The sequence below is a fragment of the Nipponia nippon genome, unplaced genomic scaffold, assembly GCF_047370975.1.
Source record: "Nipponia nippon isolate SJK-2023a ecotype South Korea unplaced genomic scaffold, ASM4737097v1 scaffold_1, whole genome shotgun sequence".
Taxonomy (NCBI): domain Eukaryota; kingdom Metazoa; phylum Chordata; class Aves; order Pelecaniformes; family Threskiornithidae; genus Nipponia; species Nipponia nippon.
In genome coordinates, this window is record NW_028262290.1 from 141,474,878 (window position 1) to 141,492,171 (window position 17,294).

Below are 17,294 nucleotides of genomic sequence, written 5' to 3' on the forward strand. Positions count from 1 at the left end.
TGTTGCTCATCTCCTAGATCTTTTATGAGTTTGATAGTGAGGGCACTTTGCTGGAAAGTGAGAGCGGAGTTTAAAGAGGGCCCAGACTTTTTGGTAAACTCTCTGTTTTTGGTGAACACTCCAGCCACAACTGTATAAAAAGCAAGGCATAAAATGGCTTACCATGAAAGGAAGCTTTTACTCAGTTATTCACTTACTCCGGAAGAGGATTCTGATTTTTTCATTCTGAGCAAATCAGATTTTTTTTCAGAAATGACAGCCAATTCCACTTGGATCTTGGGGAACTCCTTGTAGCGGACATGAAGGTGACGAACAACCTGGTGATGTGGGGACTGAAAAGTTAAAGATGTGGGATGGCTCAAGGAGCTACAGGTGCTCAGTACTTCAGAGACTGAGGAAACATTCATTCTGTAAAGACAGAGTTGCATGCTATTCCCATTAAAATAATGTCAAAAGCCAATAGAGTTGTGCCACGGACAACACAGAAGCAGGGCTATGGCTCAGTAATGGCAAAGCAGAGATGACAGCATAAAAGTTGTCCCAAAGTTAATTTGGGAAGCTTTGAAACACACAAATCTACAGCATAAAGTGTGTTAAAACTGCAGTTGCATAGGGGAGGGTGGCATCTGAGCAGTGTTGTCACCCGGAAGTTCTTTTTTGGTTTTTCTTTTTAATATAAGAAATTAACTCACTCCTTCTTTTGGTCAGGATTCAAGTGGGAAAAAAAGATTTCGTGTGAAATCACTAATAACTGAACAGGATAAGTAACCAGAGAGCTCTCAACAGGTGAACTCAGATTACTATGCACTGTCATGGGCCCGTGAATGGAAATCTTGCAGCTTCTCCAGCCTGAGTAACGGAGTGTATTGCATGGGACAAAGTATTGCTTAGGGCAAAGTTATATCTAGTTTAACTGGCCTTTGAAAACTGTATCAGTTTTCCTTGTGTGGTTGCTAGACATACTTTCTACCTTAAATGCTTATCTCAAGTTTTTCTGCAGGTGTTTATTAATTCACTGTAAGCCAGCACAGCTGCTAAAAATTAAAGTATTTTCTTCACACTATCCTTCTAATCCACTTTCACATCTTTTGACACTCAGACTCAGCAGCTGGAGAAAAAGTTTGAAGTTGAAATTTCACCTCTGCTCCCATAACAGTTTACTGTTTAGTACTGAAATGTTTTCCCTGCCTTTCTTGTCTGAAGGGCTGTAATCCCCTTTCAGAGACTTTTTTCTGACTAAGAGTGTTTTATTACAGCTGAAGGTGATGAGACATATTAGTTGCAGGGGCGGCGGCTGTTCTTCTGATGTTTCAGGTTGATCTGAAAATTTAGAGAGGCTTAGTGCAACAGGTGCCATTAACACCTAATATGGGGGCAACAGAAGTGATCATAGATCAAAACATGTACTCAGTGCCACAGAGGAGCAGCTTGAGCCCAGTGGGTGAGAAAACCCAAGGATTCTTTCTTTTAGCCTGTAATGTTTTCCCAGAGGGGAAAAAAAAAAAAATCCCTTTTCCTTGGATTTTATTCTGTGTTGAGAATTTTATGTTCTAGATTGTGTAGAACATTTTGAATTCTGTGTTTCCCTTCAAATATGGAAATTTGACATCCATTGGAGCTCTCTTGTCTGAATTCTCAGAGGGTGCCCATGCACAGCCTGCGTTATCTTATTATCACTCTGTCCCTGTACTACTGCAGATGACAGAAAAGAGTTTGTCTTTCAGATTTTTTTCCGATGCTTTTATAGTTGGATATTTGCTTTTCTGCCTTACTCTTCCCAGCTCTAGAATTTAAAAAAAAAAAAAAAAAAAAAAAAAAAAAAAGTTAGGCTAGTAATTTAGTCAAATAGATGTACCATTTTATGTGTAACTCATAATGATGTAACTAAAGCATCATTTATAACACTGTTCTTTCTCATTATTTTATATTACATATTTAGAGTATAAGCTCTTTTATCTATAGGGTATACTTTAGTCTGTGAAGCTCCTTGCTTAGCATTATTGAGAAAGAATTAAAACCCTAGAAAACCTGGGAATACATACTTGGATGTTAATTTGCTATGTGTCTTTGGGCAGATTGAATGAACCAGTATGTGTAGTATATGTGTTCCTTTTACATTAACTTGCTTCTCCTTTGATGTAGAAGAATCAGGGGTAGGTAAGAGTTAGTTTCCTTCCGGCAATCATTATGTGCGCATAGACTTTCAGCTGATACAAGAATGACAACACTGTTACACATTTGGCTAAAAGGAGTTTATTGCAAGAGAAATCAACCTAATGGCACAAAGTTTTTAGTTTAAAGCTTCACTGGGAAAGCCATCTGATTGAAAATATATTCAGTTTGTGGAACATGAATTGGATTTTAATTAGAGGGCCTCAGACTTGAAAACCTATTACATATCCCCTTGATTAAAACTAGTTCCAGCATTAGAGGCACTCTCAGAGGAAAATCAGTTTTAAAAGGGATTTTTAGACCAGTAAATATGGTAAATGCCAACTGATGAGCTTTCTCAGAGTCATCTTGGCATTGCATGAAAATTGTGGAACTATAAAAAATGAATTCTGTATCTCTGAAAATTGTGATTTAAATAGATTTTCACAAAGAAATTTCATACAGCATAAAGGAGCAGATACTTCATGTAGAAGATGGCTTTCATTTCATTTGCGTAATTGATAAAGACTAGGAACAGACTTAGACTCCTATTGCTTACCTTGAAGGTAGGTCTTTTGATGTGATATAGATGTTTTAAAACCACTTCTTTAAAATACAGCATTAAAGAGCACCTTCACACATGGACCAACATCTTTCATTTTGGAGTGCTATCTGCTAGATTTTTAAGTGAGGAGTAAATTATGAGTTAAATGAAAGGAGTGGTGAAAAACAGCTCTGGCATGCTCTGAAAGGAAGACTTAGATCTTTTCAAGGAAAATATGGGGAAATTTGTTCACAGGCACAAACACCCGGAGGTAAGGATTTTCCTGAGCTCTGCGCAGACACACGCGCACTGCCTGCGCACAGCATCCTGCACACTGGTTTGTACCATTGCTTACGTAAGTGAACTGGAGAGGAAGGAGCCCTCCTGACTCCATCCACATAGGCCAGCCTTTATCTAATCCATAGTTCAATTACTGCCTTCAAACCCTAAAACTGAGTGGCACAAGAAGAGCAAAGAAGCATGGCTCTTTTAGAGAGTGCAAGTTTACAAAGGGGATATGAAATAGGTTCATGAGAGAGAAGAGAATACAGAAAACTAAATAAGTGATCATGGGAAGAGCACGACCGTATTGTATTTGTCATACCAGTAGTTCTTTCAGGATGCTGTAAAAATGCAGAAGCCTGCAGTTAGTTATATAATTAAACTTCAAACTGCTGACTGACAAGATAGATGTAATTTAACTGTGTGCGGTGATGAGGTGGGTGTTTAACACACAAACGGTTAAATCATATTGCTGGTCGAATTGTCAGTACAAACAAGAGGAATGCTTCTTTTTCCACTCTGAGGAGAGACCATACATTTTTTTCCTTTCCCTTTTTCCAAGGTCAGTTGTGTATGTATTTCCAGAACTTGCTTCAAATTTTGGGACAGTTTTCAAAATGCCACTGTTACATCATGCTCCCTGAGCTGAGATAACGACTCTTAAAGCCCTGGTGAAATAAACCTACAAATCTTCTGGAGAAGCAAATGTCCACAGATAAGAGAACTGTGACGTGCGTGCTGAGGGAATAAGTGAAGGACGTTCAACCTATCAAGGCTCTTCCATTTCAAAAAGTAGTGTTAAATGATGAATGCTGAAGCAGTTCTGCCCAGGAACAGATGAGATCTGCCCACATTAGAGCATATTCTGGTCAAATATATCTGCACTTACCTTACTTTTGGGGTTTTATATATATATATGTATACTCTTCTGTTGAAGCACCTTTTTTTCCTTGTAAGAGGTTGTGAAACCAGATCTCACTTGGCTTGATCCTGGGGTCACTGATGTCTGTGATAAAGCTCCCTTTTATGTCAGTGGTGGGGGACGAGGCCCATCATTCTGCTCCAAGGCCACCTGGGACCTTGAAACACAATGCTTACATGAAAGGTGTCAAGCAAATGTTAAGCACCCAGAAAAACATCTTCCTTTGCCCAGTTCCTAAGGGAGTTTTGAAGATGCTTATATTTTCTCTCATTTATGCTCCTTCTCTTGCTTTTTGCTGTATTTTTAATCAACAACTGAATCTACACACAGTAGGCTAGCCCTGCTTTGGTCGTAAAGCTGTACGCAGTGCCTCTGTTTGGTTTCCCTTTTACTAACGTTTCCCTTTCAGTTATGCATGCAAAGGGAACATGCACATCCATCTGCAAATTTCTTGTGATTTGTCCACTTTACAGCTCTGGCTCTTCCCAGGCTGTCAACCTGGATGTTAAAAACCCTCAGAAAGTCCAGCATCTCCATGTAATAGAATAATTTGCAGCAAAGCAGTGCAAACTTCTCATGATGAAAACCCACACCAGGAAACATTCATCTGATGAGCAATCTTAACCCCAAAGTGGATTGCCAAAATTCTGCCTAATATTTTTTAGTGTGTTCTCTCTCGCTATTAATACTCTTTTCTATTTTACCTTTTACCTCCTCTTGCACACCAGTGGCTTGCAGCTTCCAGCCACATTTCTAGCAGCTTTGGACCTCTACATGAACACTGTCCTGGAAGCTCTCTGTACCAGCTGGGTCTTTCCCTTGTTGGCTTGTATCTACACACAGCTCAGAAAGCACTTTGCTTTCTCAGTTCAGGCAGAAATCCCGTATGTTTCTTAGGAAATAGACTGTATGTGCATTTGGGGGTCAGAATATTATCTTTAGTTTTAGAATTAATTTACTTCATTTTAAATAGCAATGCGGAGCAAATTCAACACACTACAGCACTGGAAGTTTGCAGTAGTTTTTCAGAAACTACCTGTTTTCCTTTATCTGCTTCTGTCTACCAGGTGATACGAGAAACTCCAGAGAAAATAATAATTATTGCAATTCTTTTGATGCATTAGATCTGATTCTAATAATAGTTTAATACTGACATAGCCCCAGTGATCTTAGAGATGTTATGATGGTGGTACTATCCTACCTGAAGAATGATAGATTTCGTGTAAAGAATTGGGCTGCTAAAGACTAAAATGAGCAACTCAAGATGGCTGCTCTGTTTTCTGCCAGATTTTAGCTGAGGAGTATTTCCACAGTCATAATGTTTATCTATGTCATCTTTAATCTTATATGTAGGAGAAGTTTCTTAAAAGTTTTGAGCAATTTGTGATCAAATATAATAAGCACTACATGAAGTAACTTCTTCCTATGCTGTGTCTGGCACCCACCCACACAAAGATATTGTTAAAGGGAAAGGAGAGGGAGAAGTACAAAACATGTTACGTTTAAAATGAGAACTCTGAATTGCACAACAGCTGAGGCAAGTCACTTGTGACTGGAAGTGGGTAACTGTCCAGGGCGTGCAATGTTTTCAGCTGTGGCCTGTTTTCAGAGTAAAGTTTTATACTGTACCGTATTCATTTTGCCTATCAGAAGGGCCAATGATCTTCATCTTTAAACAGTGATACATATTTTTTCCCTTTATCTTGCCTTAGTTTCCCTTTTTATCCGTGCAATGCAGACTTCTCCAGGGGATCTGTCAAAGAGAAACAGTGGTGGGAACAAGAGTGAGGAATCAGCTCAGAAATAATCCCTCTGAATAAAGGTTTCCACAGGACAGTCCAGATCATGTTATTTCTAGTCATCTCATAATTCTAGTTTTAGGTCTTATTTGTTTTTAATTCTAAAAATGAAAATATTTTATTCATAACAAGTAACTAAGAATCTGACAAAATTATTTGCCAGCTATTCACATTTAGTAATATGAAAACAAAAAAACCCCCTTCATTTAAATATAACTCTGAGTCACAGACTATGTAGCTTGGCAGGTTTCCCATGGCACGATGCAGGATTCCTTGGCAAATGTTACTTGGCTTTAGCTTTTTTAGTTTCTTCACCGTCACCTTGTTGCTCTTAGACACACAGATATACAAACTCCTAGACTTAACTACTACAACCTTAGCAACTTCTAAAATTCCTTGTACCGCTTCCGTGAACTTCTGCTATATTCTTTCCCTTTACATTTTTCTCTCTACTATGTGAAATTATCATGGACTTTCTCTTTCAACACCTCCCCCATCTTGTCTAATGCCTTCAAAGCAGCAGCTACCTGTTCTGAAATCGCTGCTCTTCTTCCCAGCACGTCTCCTTGCCATCTTTTCAACTAAACTGTCTAAGTCCTACTTGCCCCAAAAAACAGTTACACCTTTCCCACCCATGATGCTCTTTTCATTTTAGGGAGTTCTTGTATGACTTCACTGAGTATATGTGGATTGCCTATATACAGACTTTTTCACTGAGAATATTGTATATATTCAAATCAGTAATCAAGAGATTATCCTTATTGTTTTTCTGTGATAACAAGGAAGGGGATGGGATTCCCAACTGCTGTTGTCACCACACTGAGCAAATGGACTAGCAGAAGGAATCTAGATAGTTATTTTGGAAGTTATTTCTTACATGTCTGGAAAGATACAAGGCTTGTCTAGCCTTGGAGGCACTTGTATTGGCAACTCTGGAAGCGTCATGATAGCTCTGTAATATGTTTTGGTTAGAAAGAGAATTTCTTGACTTTTTTCCCCTCTTCAATACTGTTTTTCTTCACATGACCTTTCTTCCATGTATCCATTTTACCTGTAGTTTAATAACTCAACGTCAGGAATTGAAAGATGGTTTCTAATCAGAATGTCACTAATTGGTTCAAAATGGCAGCCACTATCAAGAAACCTGCAGAAATCTTTTCCTGTGCCTCAATGCATGTGGTTGTATTAGACTATTTTTTTTCCTTGTGTCTGCACTGCAGTATAGACTAGAGCAGTGCTTATCAGTACCTTTAATTCCAATCTTTATGAAAATTCTAACTTTTCTTATGAAAAGTTACAGACCCTCTTTGCTTTGTAGACTAAAGGCTGAAAGTAAAGTCTAGAAGTAATGTGGCCAGTTTGCAGTTAAACCTCAGTTATCTCTTGGGTGTCATTGCATTGTCATGGTATACAATACTTTTAGAATTGCTTTGGCATGTCCGTGGAGTTGCACCGGGGAAAATTTTTTCATGGAGACTTAGGAAATGTTTATATCCCAGTTTTTACTGAGTAGCACAGACATGAAACACAGTGTAAAGTACTCAACCTTTCAGACACCAATATCCAGTTCAGATAGACAGAATATTCAGTGAAGGTGAAACAGCATGCAAAAACATGAGCTGAGTATATTCCTTTAGACAAGACAAAAGAACCTAAAGTTGGTGTATGGTGAACTCTAATTTGTTCAGCTACATATAAGCATGAGAGCCTTTTGGCCAGAAGATTAGTGGTGCACGTCCTTCTAAACTATAAGCAGATGGTAACTTTTTCAGGATTTGTGAGGTTTTACATTGCAACCTTATGTTGTGATCTGTATTTTTATTTCTGTATTATCACAGAACCACAGAATGGTTGAGGTTGGAAGGGACCTCTGGGTGTCACCTGGTCCAACCCACCCTGCTCAAGCAGGGCCACCTAGAACTGGTTGCCCAGGATCGTGTCCAGATGGCTTTTGAATATCTCCAAGGTGGGAGGCTCCACAACCTCTTTGGGCAATCTGTGCCAGCGTTTGGTCACCCTCACAGTAAAAAAGTGTTTCCTGATGTTCAGAGGGAACCTCCTGTGCTTCCGTTTGTGCCCATCGCCTCTTGTCCTGTCACAGGGCACCACTGAAAAGAGCTTGACTCCATCTTCTTTGCACCCTCCCTTCAGGTATATATATATATATATAAAAGATACGCCCTGAGCCTTTTCTTCTCTAGGCTAAACAGTCCCAGCTCTCTCAGCCTTTCCTCATATATCAGATGCTCCAGTCCCTTAATCATCTTTGTGGCCCTTTGCTGATCTCTCTCCGGTATGTCCACATTTCTCTTGTACTGGGGAAGTCAGAACTGGATCCAGCACTCCAGGTGTGGCCTCACCAGTGCTGAGCAGAGGGGAAGGATCATCTCTCTCAACCTGCTGGCAACGCTGTTCCTCATGCAGCCCAGGAGTTATTTGCACTCTTGTGTTGGACTGCCATATAAAAAGGTAGATAGGTTTATGCTGTGAAAATAGTCACAATGCAGACTCATAGCTAATATCCATTTAATTGTGCAGCTGCACATTTTTTACCTCAAGAATGAAGGTACATGCTTATTGACTCAGTAGGAGTTTATTTTAGCAGGACAGGGTAGTAATATGGTGCCTCCAACTCATCTTCATATATGTAGGCTAAGCACATTCTGGTCCTCCATTAGACATGAAAGCGGTTTTCCTCCATTCAGTGGGCACCTTCCAGAGGCAGTGGATAACAGTCTAGCTCCAAGGCCTGGAGAAGGAGTGGTCAAACAAGATGGACACCTGCAGATTCCCTGTAACATTTCCTTCCTCCCCTCTCCCTAAAAAATCAAAGAAGCAACAACCAACAAAAATAGGGAATTATGGAGAGACAACATCATCTGAGTCTTCTTGAGCCAATAGGGAAATTAAATGTCTTAGGTGCACTGTAAGTCTTTTCATTCCATCTTCTTCTCTACTCAAGTGTGTGTTTTGTAACAGCAATGGTGTTGGAGCCCTCAGAGCATGGATTTTGTAGCAAGCAAAGTCAGGGAGGGTTGAGAGGATCAAGGAACCACAGAAAAGGCAAGTGTATCCCATGGATAGCCCTTTCCTCCATTGGAATATCCCTCTTTCCTGAGATACACGCACACACCAATTTTAGGAGTTCTTTGAAGTCAGAGGACAGACTCACATCTTCTGCCACAAGAGACAAACCCAGCTCCATGCCTTTCCCAAGGGAAAAAAGAAGAAATTCTACAAAATCAGACTGTCAGAGTTTAACCAGTCTTACACAGATAATCATCACAGAGAGGAGAACATATCCCCAAGTAAGGACTTCTGGATTGAGCTTGCATAAATAAACCTCAGGGAGTGAGTGGGTGAGTGAGTCAAATGAAAGATACCAAGAACAAAGGTGAAATTTTACATTTCTGTGGCTGCTGAGTATGCTCCCAGTTCGGTGGTACTGGGAGAGCTGATGTCCACTTTAAGAATAGAATTAAAAAAAAAAATCAGCTTGAGGTGAAAGTTTTTACGTACTGGACTTGTAGTGCTGGCACATCATTACTAACGAGTAACTAGTGCCAAAATGTGAGACGAGATCTTCATACAGCTGCTGATTAAGCGGATCTACTTCCCCAATCATCCGTCCAATATTCCAATTGAACCTGCAGCCAAAATTCATGAGGCAAATTTCATTACATTAGTGGTGCCTAACCTGGAGTTGGCATTCTGTTGTACATGATGGTGGGATGGATAGGAGGCTGAAAGATGAATTAATAACACTTCATTATGATGAAATATCAAAGTATGTTGGAAGGTCACCTTGTGTTGTATAATTATATATTCAAAAGAATTTGAATTCTTGCTTCAGCCCTTAGTGAATCTGAGACAGCAGCAACGATGGGAAAAACCTCCCTTAAAAATCCCAAGAATCATACTTGTTTTGGCATGACACTGCCTAAGGTGATTTGCGAACAAGGCTGACTTTGCCAAGGTTTCACATTAGCGCAAGGTTCAGCATATATTTTAAAACATTAAATCAGCTTTTCATTTGCATGAATAGGATTATTTGATTGTGTAGATTTTGTTAGTTTAAAGGACCCCAATATTCCAATGCTGGAGCCAAAATTAAATACTAAAAGTAACTGTATGTTAATAATTTTAAGCAGTCATTCAAAAAAATATCTGAGGTTGTCATATTGGCTGACTTTGAAAGATATGGAGTGTGTCTGCTGCCACAAATGATACTAGAATTGTAGCTACTGACTATTTTGAAAATCAGGCTCAAAACTTACAGCAGAAGTAGATGCTCCTGAGTGAAGTTAAGCTTTGTTTTTTTGTAGAAGCCAGTATTGCTGGATACCTTAAAGCTTAAAAAAATACGGAAACCTTAAGTATGAGGTGAAACAGTCTTGTCAAAGAGGCTGCAGTTAGTAAATATCATGGTTATCTGGGAAGCAGCAAATACCATTATTTATGATTTATTCAGAATAAAATAAATAAAGCCCTTTATGGACAAGTAACAGGCTACCACGTTTTACCCCATCAGTTTCCATCTGATATCGTATGGTTTCAAATCGGACTTGATGAACTTGTTCTCTCAATGTCCCTGCACAAAGCAGTTTGCAGTGTAAGTTGATACAACATGACCTGAAAGGCAGCAAATATGAAGGAGACAAAATGCATGTTTAGTTCATCAAAGATGGTCAGCATGTCTTCCCATTATTGCTCTGCTCTTTTTCTTGGTGGCACAGGTTTCTGCAGAGATTATTATGTCTAACTGAGAAATGTCACAGTGCTCTGGGTCTACTTACCGTATTTGGTGTGGACCCACGAGATAGCAGTGACATGGAGCTCTATTGCCTATGTGAGGGTGTCAAGATGTAAAGCGCCATTTTTCAGAATTAACTCATGGTTAGCAAAAGGAGATCCAGATCCTACACCTGCTCCTGCATATGTGCAATGAGAGGGGAAGGACTATAGCTGAGTACTCCTTATTCTCCCAGTGTAGATGGGAGAGGTCTTCTCCTATGAAGAGCAACAGGGAAATGATGTCTTTGGCTATCACTGCTGTTAAGGACCTATATGAGACAGAAGAAAAGGAGTATGCAGACAGAGGCAGGAGAAGTGACGTTTCTCCATAACCAAAGGCTGCCTGTGAAAACATGGGAATATGCATTGTTTGTCAAGTCACCAGGTCTCAGTTGAACCGTTTTGGAAACTGTAACTGTAGGTTTACAGCATGCACTGTACTCCGAGAGCTGTGCTCCAGAAGAGAGGGACGGCCTGGCTACCAGTCAACCCAAGTTAGTATCTCAGTTTGCAACATGTCTGAATTGCGTTTCTTGGAGTAATCTACCATTTATTGCACCAAAATGGTATGCAACATCTGTGGCCTGATCTTCACAGGTGCCCTCATTCTTGGCTGGATCCTTAATCATCTGTCAGTAATCTGTTGGAATATCTTGGGAGTTTGGACATAAAATTGGGCTGTTGATCACACCTTACTGAATTCAACACAAAGATGGCAACACAGCCCTACAGCCATACAAATCTGAATTTCATATTTTACTTAGGCACTATGGGATGACGGTATTTTATAAATGATGAGTGAAAATATTTTAAATTGCACGTTGAAAAGAAAAAGTCTGTACCACTCTCTGAAAGTATTTTTAGTCGTTGTTTTTTCTGAAAGTCTTTGGACATTCAGACTATTAATTTGTTTCTTTCCTGAACATATCTTTATTTATGCAGCAGAAGTATTCCTCTCCTTCAAGGTAAATCCTGTATGGTTTCACAACCCATTCTTTACAGACCTTCATAAATCCATTGTCATTTATGTGACCTCTTAAACCTAGGAGCACATTTACAATATACAATATATAAGAAATTTAATTTTGAATTTATATCCATAATAATTCATCTCTAATTTTATTATGTTTTAATGAATTGCATGACATTCACTCCGTTTTTGTCTCTCTAAACGGCTATTTAAGTATGTTCTTTATAGTGAAAACTATTTTGTTAATGATATCATTCATAAGCTAGTATTAGTTGGGAGAGAGAAAGTTATTTCATTCATGTTAAAGAACACAAATTTTCAAAAGTAGCATGTTCAAAAATATGTTTCATCTGTCCCCTTTTTATCAGTTTTAGTAGAAACTTAAAAGGTACACTCACAGACTGGATAAAACATGGAGGCAGAAGAAGTGAGGTCTCAAAAAAAAATAACATGTTTTCACCTTACGTTGGCAGCTGTCAATCACAAATATACATTCACATTAATTAAAGCAAGTCACATCTTAAAAATGTTTCTTTATTCTTTCAGACCACTCTTCCGTGGAAATTCAGATGTTGATCAGCTAGGAAAAATCTTTGAGTAAGTAATAACTAGTTGCATTATGTCAATATCTGTTTAACATTGAAGCACTGTAAGGTTTCTTTGCCATGTTTTTATGCAATAATGTGACTAGAACAAAGTATTCCTAGAACATATTTCCTATTGCTACCGTATGCAACATGATATTTCCGTGTATTCTGTGTCAGAGTGGGAGGAGGAAGCAACACGGAATACAGTTCTGCAGAACTAACAGCCATCATCAGGAAGCCATGAGAGACTTCTGTTTTGGTCTTTTTAAATCTCTTAAAAATATTGGGCATGTACCATTCATGCATATTCCTAAACAGTTAGATCCAAGAGATTCTCTTCACGTAAGCAAACACAGAGGTTTTATTTTTCAGTAATTTCTTTCTGTGTTTCAGAAAACAACATTAGAATACTTTAAAATTGTTATGAAACTGAAATCTCTAAGATGATTACCAACAACTTCTTTGCAGAAAAGACTTCTGTTCATAAGAAAATATTTTAGCTTTTAAAATATACTGTGTAGCCTGTTAAAATGATTAACAGTCCATGTTTTGGTCAGGAAGGTAACTGTGAGAACAGAAGGAATATTTTAACATGTGCTTTGTCAGAGATGAACTAATTGGCTTTATTTTAAAACCGTTTTACAATTCTAGGAGTTTGTGGTTTTCTTCTTCAGATATATCAAATACGTTGAGGAGATGGGGAGGCTCTAAACTCTGAGGTAGAACAATTCCAAAAAATTAAGTTATTGATATTACCGATACGATAATTAAGTAGGATTATATCAATTTTTCTTGTAAAAGCTCTTCAGAGCAAGGAACGTTTCTGAATCTATAAGAACCATGTAAATTTAAGATCCGATGTATGTATCATGTAGTTAGGAAACAAAGGCCACATAGGGCTGGTCCCATTCCAGAGAATGAATGCCCATTTGCCTCTGCACCTCTGTCTTCCCTTTTCATATGGAGGGGCTGCAGGGATCCAGGGATCTGGAGGGGCTGCAGGGATCCAGGGATCTAGATGAAATAAGAAATAGATAGCAGAGAGAGAGAACGCTGAAATATTATTCTCTTGAAGATATTCCAAAGAGAAGATAGTAAAATTTCTAAGAAGAAGAGCTTAAACAGAACAAAAAATTAATTTCTCTGTTTAACCATTTTTCCAGTTCTCAAATTGTAACAGATCTGTTTCTAAGCATTTTCATTATTTAATATGAGGTTCCTAAATTGCAGGTCTTGATTTCACACAGTTAACTTCCCTTTCCTGCATACCATACCAGTGTATGTGACTCACTTGCGTGGTTAATTTGTCATGCGCTGAATAGCTCTTCCTGCCCAATCCAGAAAAATCAGTCCTTAAAGTTTACTTTTTCTTCTTCTGCCAAAGCTACTCCTTTAGTCCTACAATATTCTGCTTTATTAAATGAAGACAGTTTTGATACATACCACACATTTATAATTAAAAAAGACATAGCTATGATTTTTTTAAGGATTTTGATTCATTTGTGACATTTAAGGGGAAAAATCAAAATTAACTGGGCTAGGATTAAATGCATCTCTGCTAGCGGCAGCCTCCGACAGGGATCTTTCCATCCCTAGGGGCCGAGATTACCTGTGCAGAAAAGAATTCATCAAGAAGAGAAAATGCCGTGCTAATATTAGAAGAAATTCCTTATTACACATCTACTTAAAAAGAAAGTTTGGTTTTGCTTCCTTTGTGCAGTTCTCCTTAAATTGTTGAAAAGTTTCTTTCTTGGGTTCTGAGGGGATTATGCTAAATAGTGTTTATTTTGTGTTTTCACAGCTGGAGAACCCCCTACAGTTAGGCATAGGTCTTCTTGTAGGAGGATTGTTTCTTTCTACAGTAGTGAGTCATTCTGCAGACTAATTTGGACAGAAAGTAGTTTCAGGATTTTCGTACAATCTGAACGGATGCATTCTTTCAGATAATGGGGCTGTGTCTACCTTTGCTTTACATGTGCGTTCTGATTTGCGTCAGGTAAAATTCCACCGCGTTTGAGGGTAAATCCCTCAGAGGTGGCCCAAAATAATTTCTTGCTTTTCCAGGACACCATCAGCATGTGGGATATCCTCATAGATTTCAGGCTAAATGCAGTAATGGTTTGAGCAGACTTGTCTCCCATTGTGATCAATGGGAGTGGAAAGTACTCAACATTTCTCAAGACCAGGCCTGAACCTTTGGCAGGAGGTGAAACTAATCCAAGATACTCCCAAACTTAGTCACTGAAAGGGTAGTGCTACCAGACCAGAGTGAGGGCATCTACTCAGATATTCATTATTAAGAGTTCCGAGTACTACGTGAGTGTGTAACTAAAAATGTCTCTCCTTTCCACTCTTGGTCTTGTCCACCCTACCTGTCTGACAGGCTGCCTCCTTGTTTCTTTTTGTTAGCTTTGCCTGTGCCTGTGCTTATTCTGCCCTGTTCACGCTCTCTCATGCAAACATTAAAAAAACTGGGACTAACCAAACACATTTGAATGGCAGGTTAAACTTAATTGTTATTTAAAATATTTAACTCCCCCATCTTCCTGCAGTGCTATTTGTATTATATTTAATACGGCTCCAGATCCTCAAACAGCTAATCACATGGCTTTAACCACCGTGGCCAAGGGAGTTGCCTCATACCCTCACCGTTCCTGTGGTGATAAAAGTCAAATTCAATTTTTCATACAAATTTAACTTATCATTTCCCAAAAGCTGTGATACCTTAAGATGTAGTAAAATTAAATTGTCCTGATATTTTAATTGCTTTGCCCTTCTAGCCGTGCCGTTGTTTTGAGGACATATTAATTTTTGGAGGTATTTTAGGTGAGCCAAATTACAACCTAAAATCCGTGTAGGTAGATGTGGAGTAATTCCACTAAGTTTACTGAGGTAACCTATGATTTACATCAAAGTGTTTGGCCCATGGCCTCACCCAGTCTTACTACTAACTTCAGTAAGAAGAAAGGTCAATGCTGCTCCCTAGTGGCATTGGGCTTAGAGCAAACCCAAGCGTTCATTGACGTTTTTTCATGTCCCTTCTTGTCTTACCCTGTCAGCGTTTCCATTAAAATCTCGATTTTACAGTCTGTAAAAATTGATTTTTCCCTGAAACCTGACAAGTAATGTATGGTCTTTTCCAGAACTTCCATCAGAAACTGGCATTTCAGCCCCACAAATATTAGCATCAGACTAAAACATGATATGTATGAGACATGGTCCATCATTGGAGGTTTACCGGCTATTTAGTTTATTTGGGTTTTAAACCTTAGCATGATTATTTCATAAGTATAAATATCTTCTAGAATTTAAAGAATAAAGAAATGAATTATAAAAAGAAATCAAAATATTCTATTAAAGGGTAAAGAAAAACTAAAATACAGTTGAAAGTAAAAACATAAAGACAGTCAAGTCCTATGCCACTTCTAAATTAAGACTTTAAAACTGTATCATGAAGCAAATAAATTGTTTAAATTTGGACAACAATTACTGCACATAGCTTTGAAGCATTATGAAACATCCCTTTTATTGCCTTACCCTCATCTTGACCCACACTCTTCTCTCAGTCCCTATTCTTGTGAATAAAGATCCTTGCATGCAATTCCCCTTTGAAACTTACTGCTTTTAATCATCCTGGAGCGACATATCTTGCACCATCCAGTCAAGAGCTGAGCAACTTTCTTCCAAAGCACTCAGCCCTTTTTCAACAAAAAGACTCGGAAAATTGAGACCTAGGCCAGAAGATTGTGCTGGCCCAGAATGATTTCTGCCAAGCACACTGAGGACCTACACTCATCAGCCTCTATTCACAGAGATCAGTGCACTACTGTACAATTAATCTCATTTAAACAAAAAGACTTATAAAGTAAACTGCCATTCAGTATAATCAATATAAAGGGGAGACTGCATAAATGTTTCAGACCTAAAGTTATGTTTTTCCTTTCATAGTGTAATTGGACTCCCAGAGGAAGAGGACTGGCCTAATGACGTTGCCCTTCCAAGAAATGCTTTCACTTCCAGACCCGCACAACCTATTGAAAAATTTGTACCAGATATTGATGAACTGGGCAAAGACTTGCTTCTCGTGAGTTTCTATTTGTTGTTCTCCAAGCCACATGACAGTTCCCACTGTGCATGCAACATCCCAAGAAACATTTATGTTTCCATTTAATGGAGTTATTAAAGAAAAGCTCAAAAGTAGGTAGACAAATTCATGTAAATCTGTGAAACATCAGCACAAAGACACCACCTTTGGCTCAAGATGTGTCAGAGCTGAGAATAATTAGAGACTAGGAAACTGTGTCAAGGAAGTACCTGTTTGACCTGTCTTTAGACCTTATGCTTAGATCCTCATTACTGACCACTGTTGTGCCACTGATTCAGCCATTCTTATAGTATAAGCCTGATGTGAGTACAAAAACTGATCTACCATTTGTCATGGTATAGTGGACCCAGTATAAAGCAGAAAATAGGCTGTAGAGGCAGATTACATCTGCATACCTTCTATTGAATGCTGAAAACTTGAGATTTGAAATTCACCAATTGTTGCCTTTTACAAATGGCAGGATTGAACAGAAGCAAATTGTGCTGGTACAACTGGTAACACTGAATTCAATTAAATTATTTCCATCATTTTTTATAGATATGTTATAAACCCCAGCCCTGAAGTTCAGTCTTGGAATAGAATTTAAGGAATGGCCTTGTCTCAGTTTGCCTTTTGCCATGCTTGTTGAAATCTAGCTAAATTTGTTCTCTGGAAGCCTTTAAAAAATCTTGGTTCACATGGGCTCCATAGAGTGGGCTCAGTGCAACTCTTGAAAGACTTGCTGCATCCCTTCAGGAGCTGCTATCTCTGGCCAACGATATCGCTACAGAACAGCAAATCGTCCTCCATTGTCCTTATGACTGCAGCTCCCAGCTGTGGTAAGCTGGACTACATCTGGACGCTTGAAATGACAGGGGAGAAACGCATCTGTTGTGCTTGCAGGCAGCCTGGAAATGGAAGCTAGACGTGGGATAAGAATTAGATTCTGGGAACAAACAACAAGGAATAAAATATGGCAGAGAGCTCAGTGAGTGTGAGGCATGATGTGAGGGAGGAATAAGACAAATATCTATGCGAAGAAGGTGAGGTGGGAAGGGAAGCTGTTCCTGTGAGGCAAAGAGATGAGAACTGGGAGCCACAGGTTGAAGGGGAGAGTAGGACTGGAAGTCACTGAATTATATTTCAGAAGTTAAATGATAG

General features: G+C 38.8%; 1 protein-coding gene across 5 annotated transcripts in view; it reads left to right on the forward strand.

The window, feature by feature from the left end:
• Positions 1-17,294, forward strand: part of CDK6 (cyclin dependent kinase 6) — a 143,448-nt gene that overhangs the window by 111,691 nt on the left and 14,463 nt on the right. For all 5 annotated transcript variants that reach the window (XR_015708263.1, XM_087774854.1, XM_087774865.1 and 2 more), the window contains exons 6-7: positions 12,009-12,059; positions 15,998-16,133. Coding sequence is in view for 4 of the 5 variants with exons in the window: in XM_087774854.1 (XP_087630980.1) it covers positions 12,009-12,059; positions 15,998-16,133 (187 nt within the window). In the remaining variant the exon portion in view is untranslated. The remainder of the gene's footprint in view (positions 1-12,008; positions 12,060-15,997; positions 16,134-17,294) is intronic.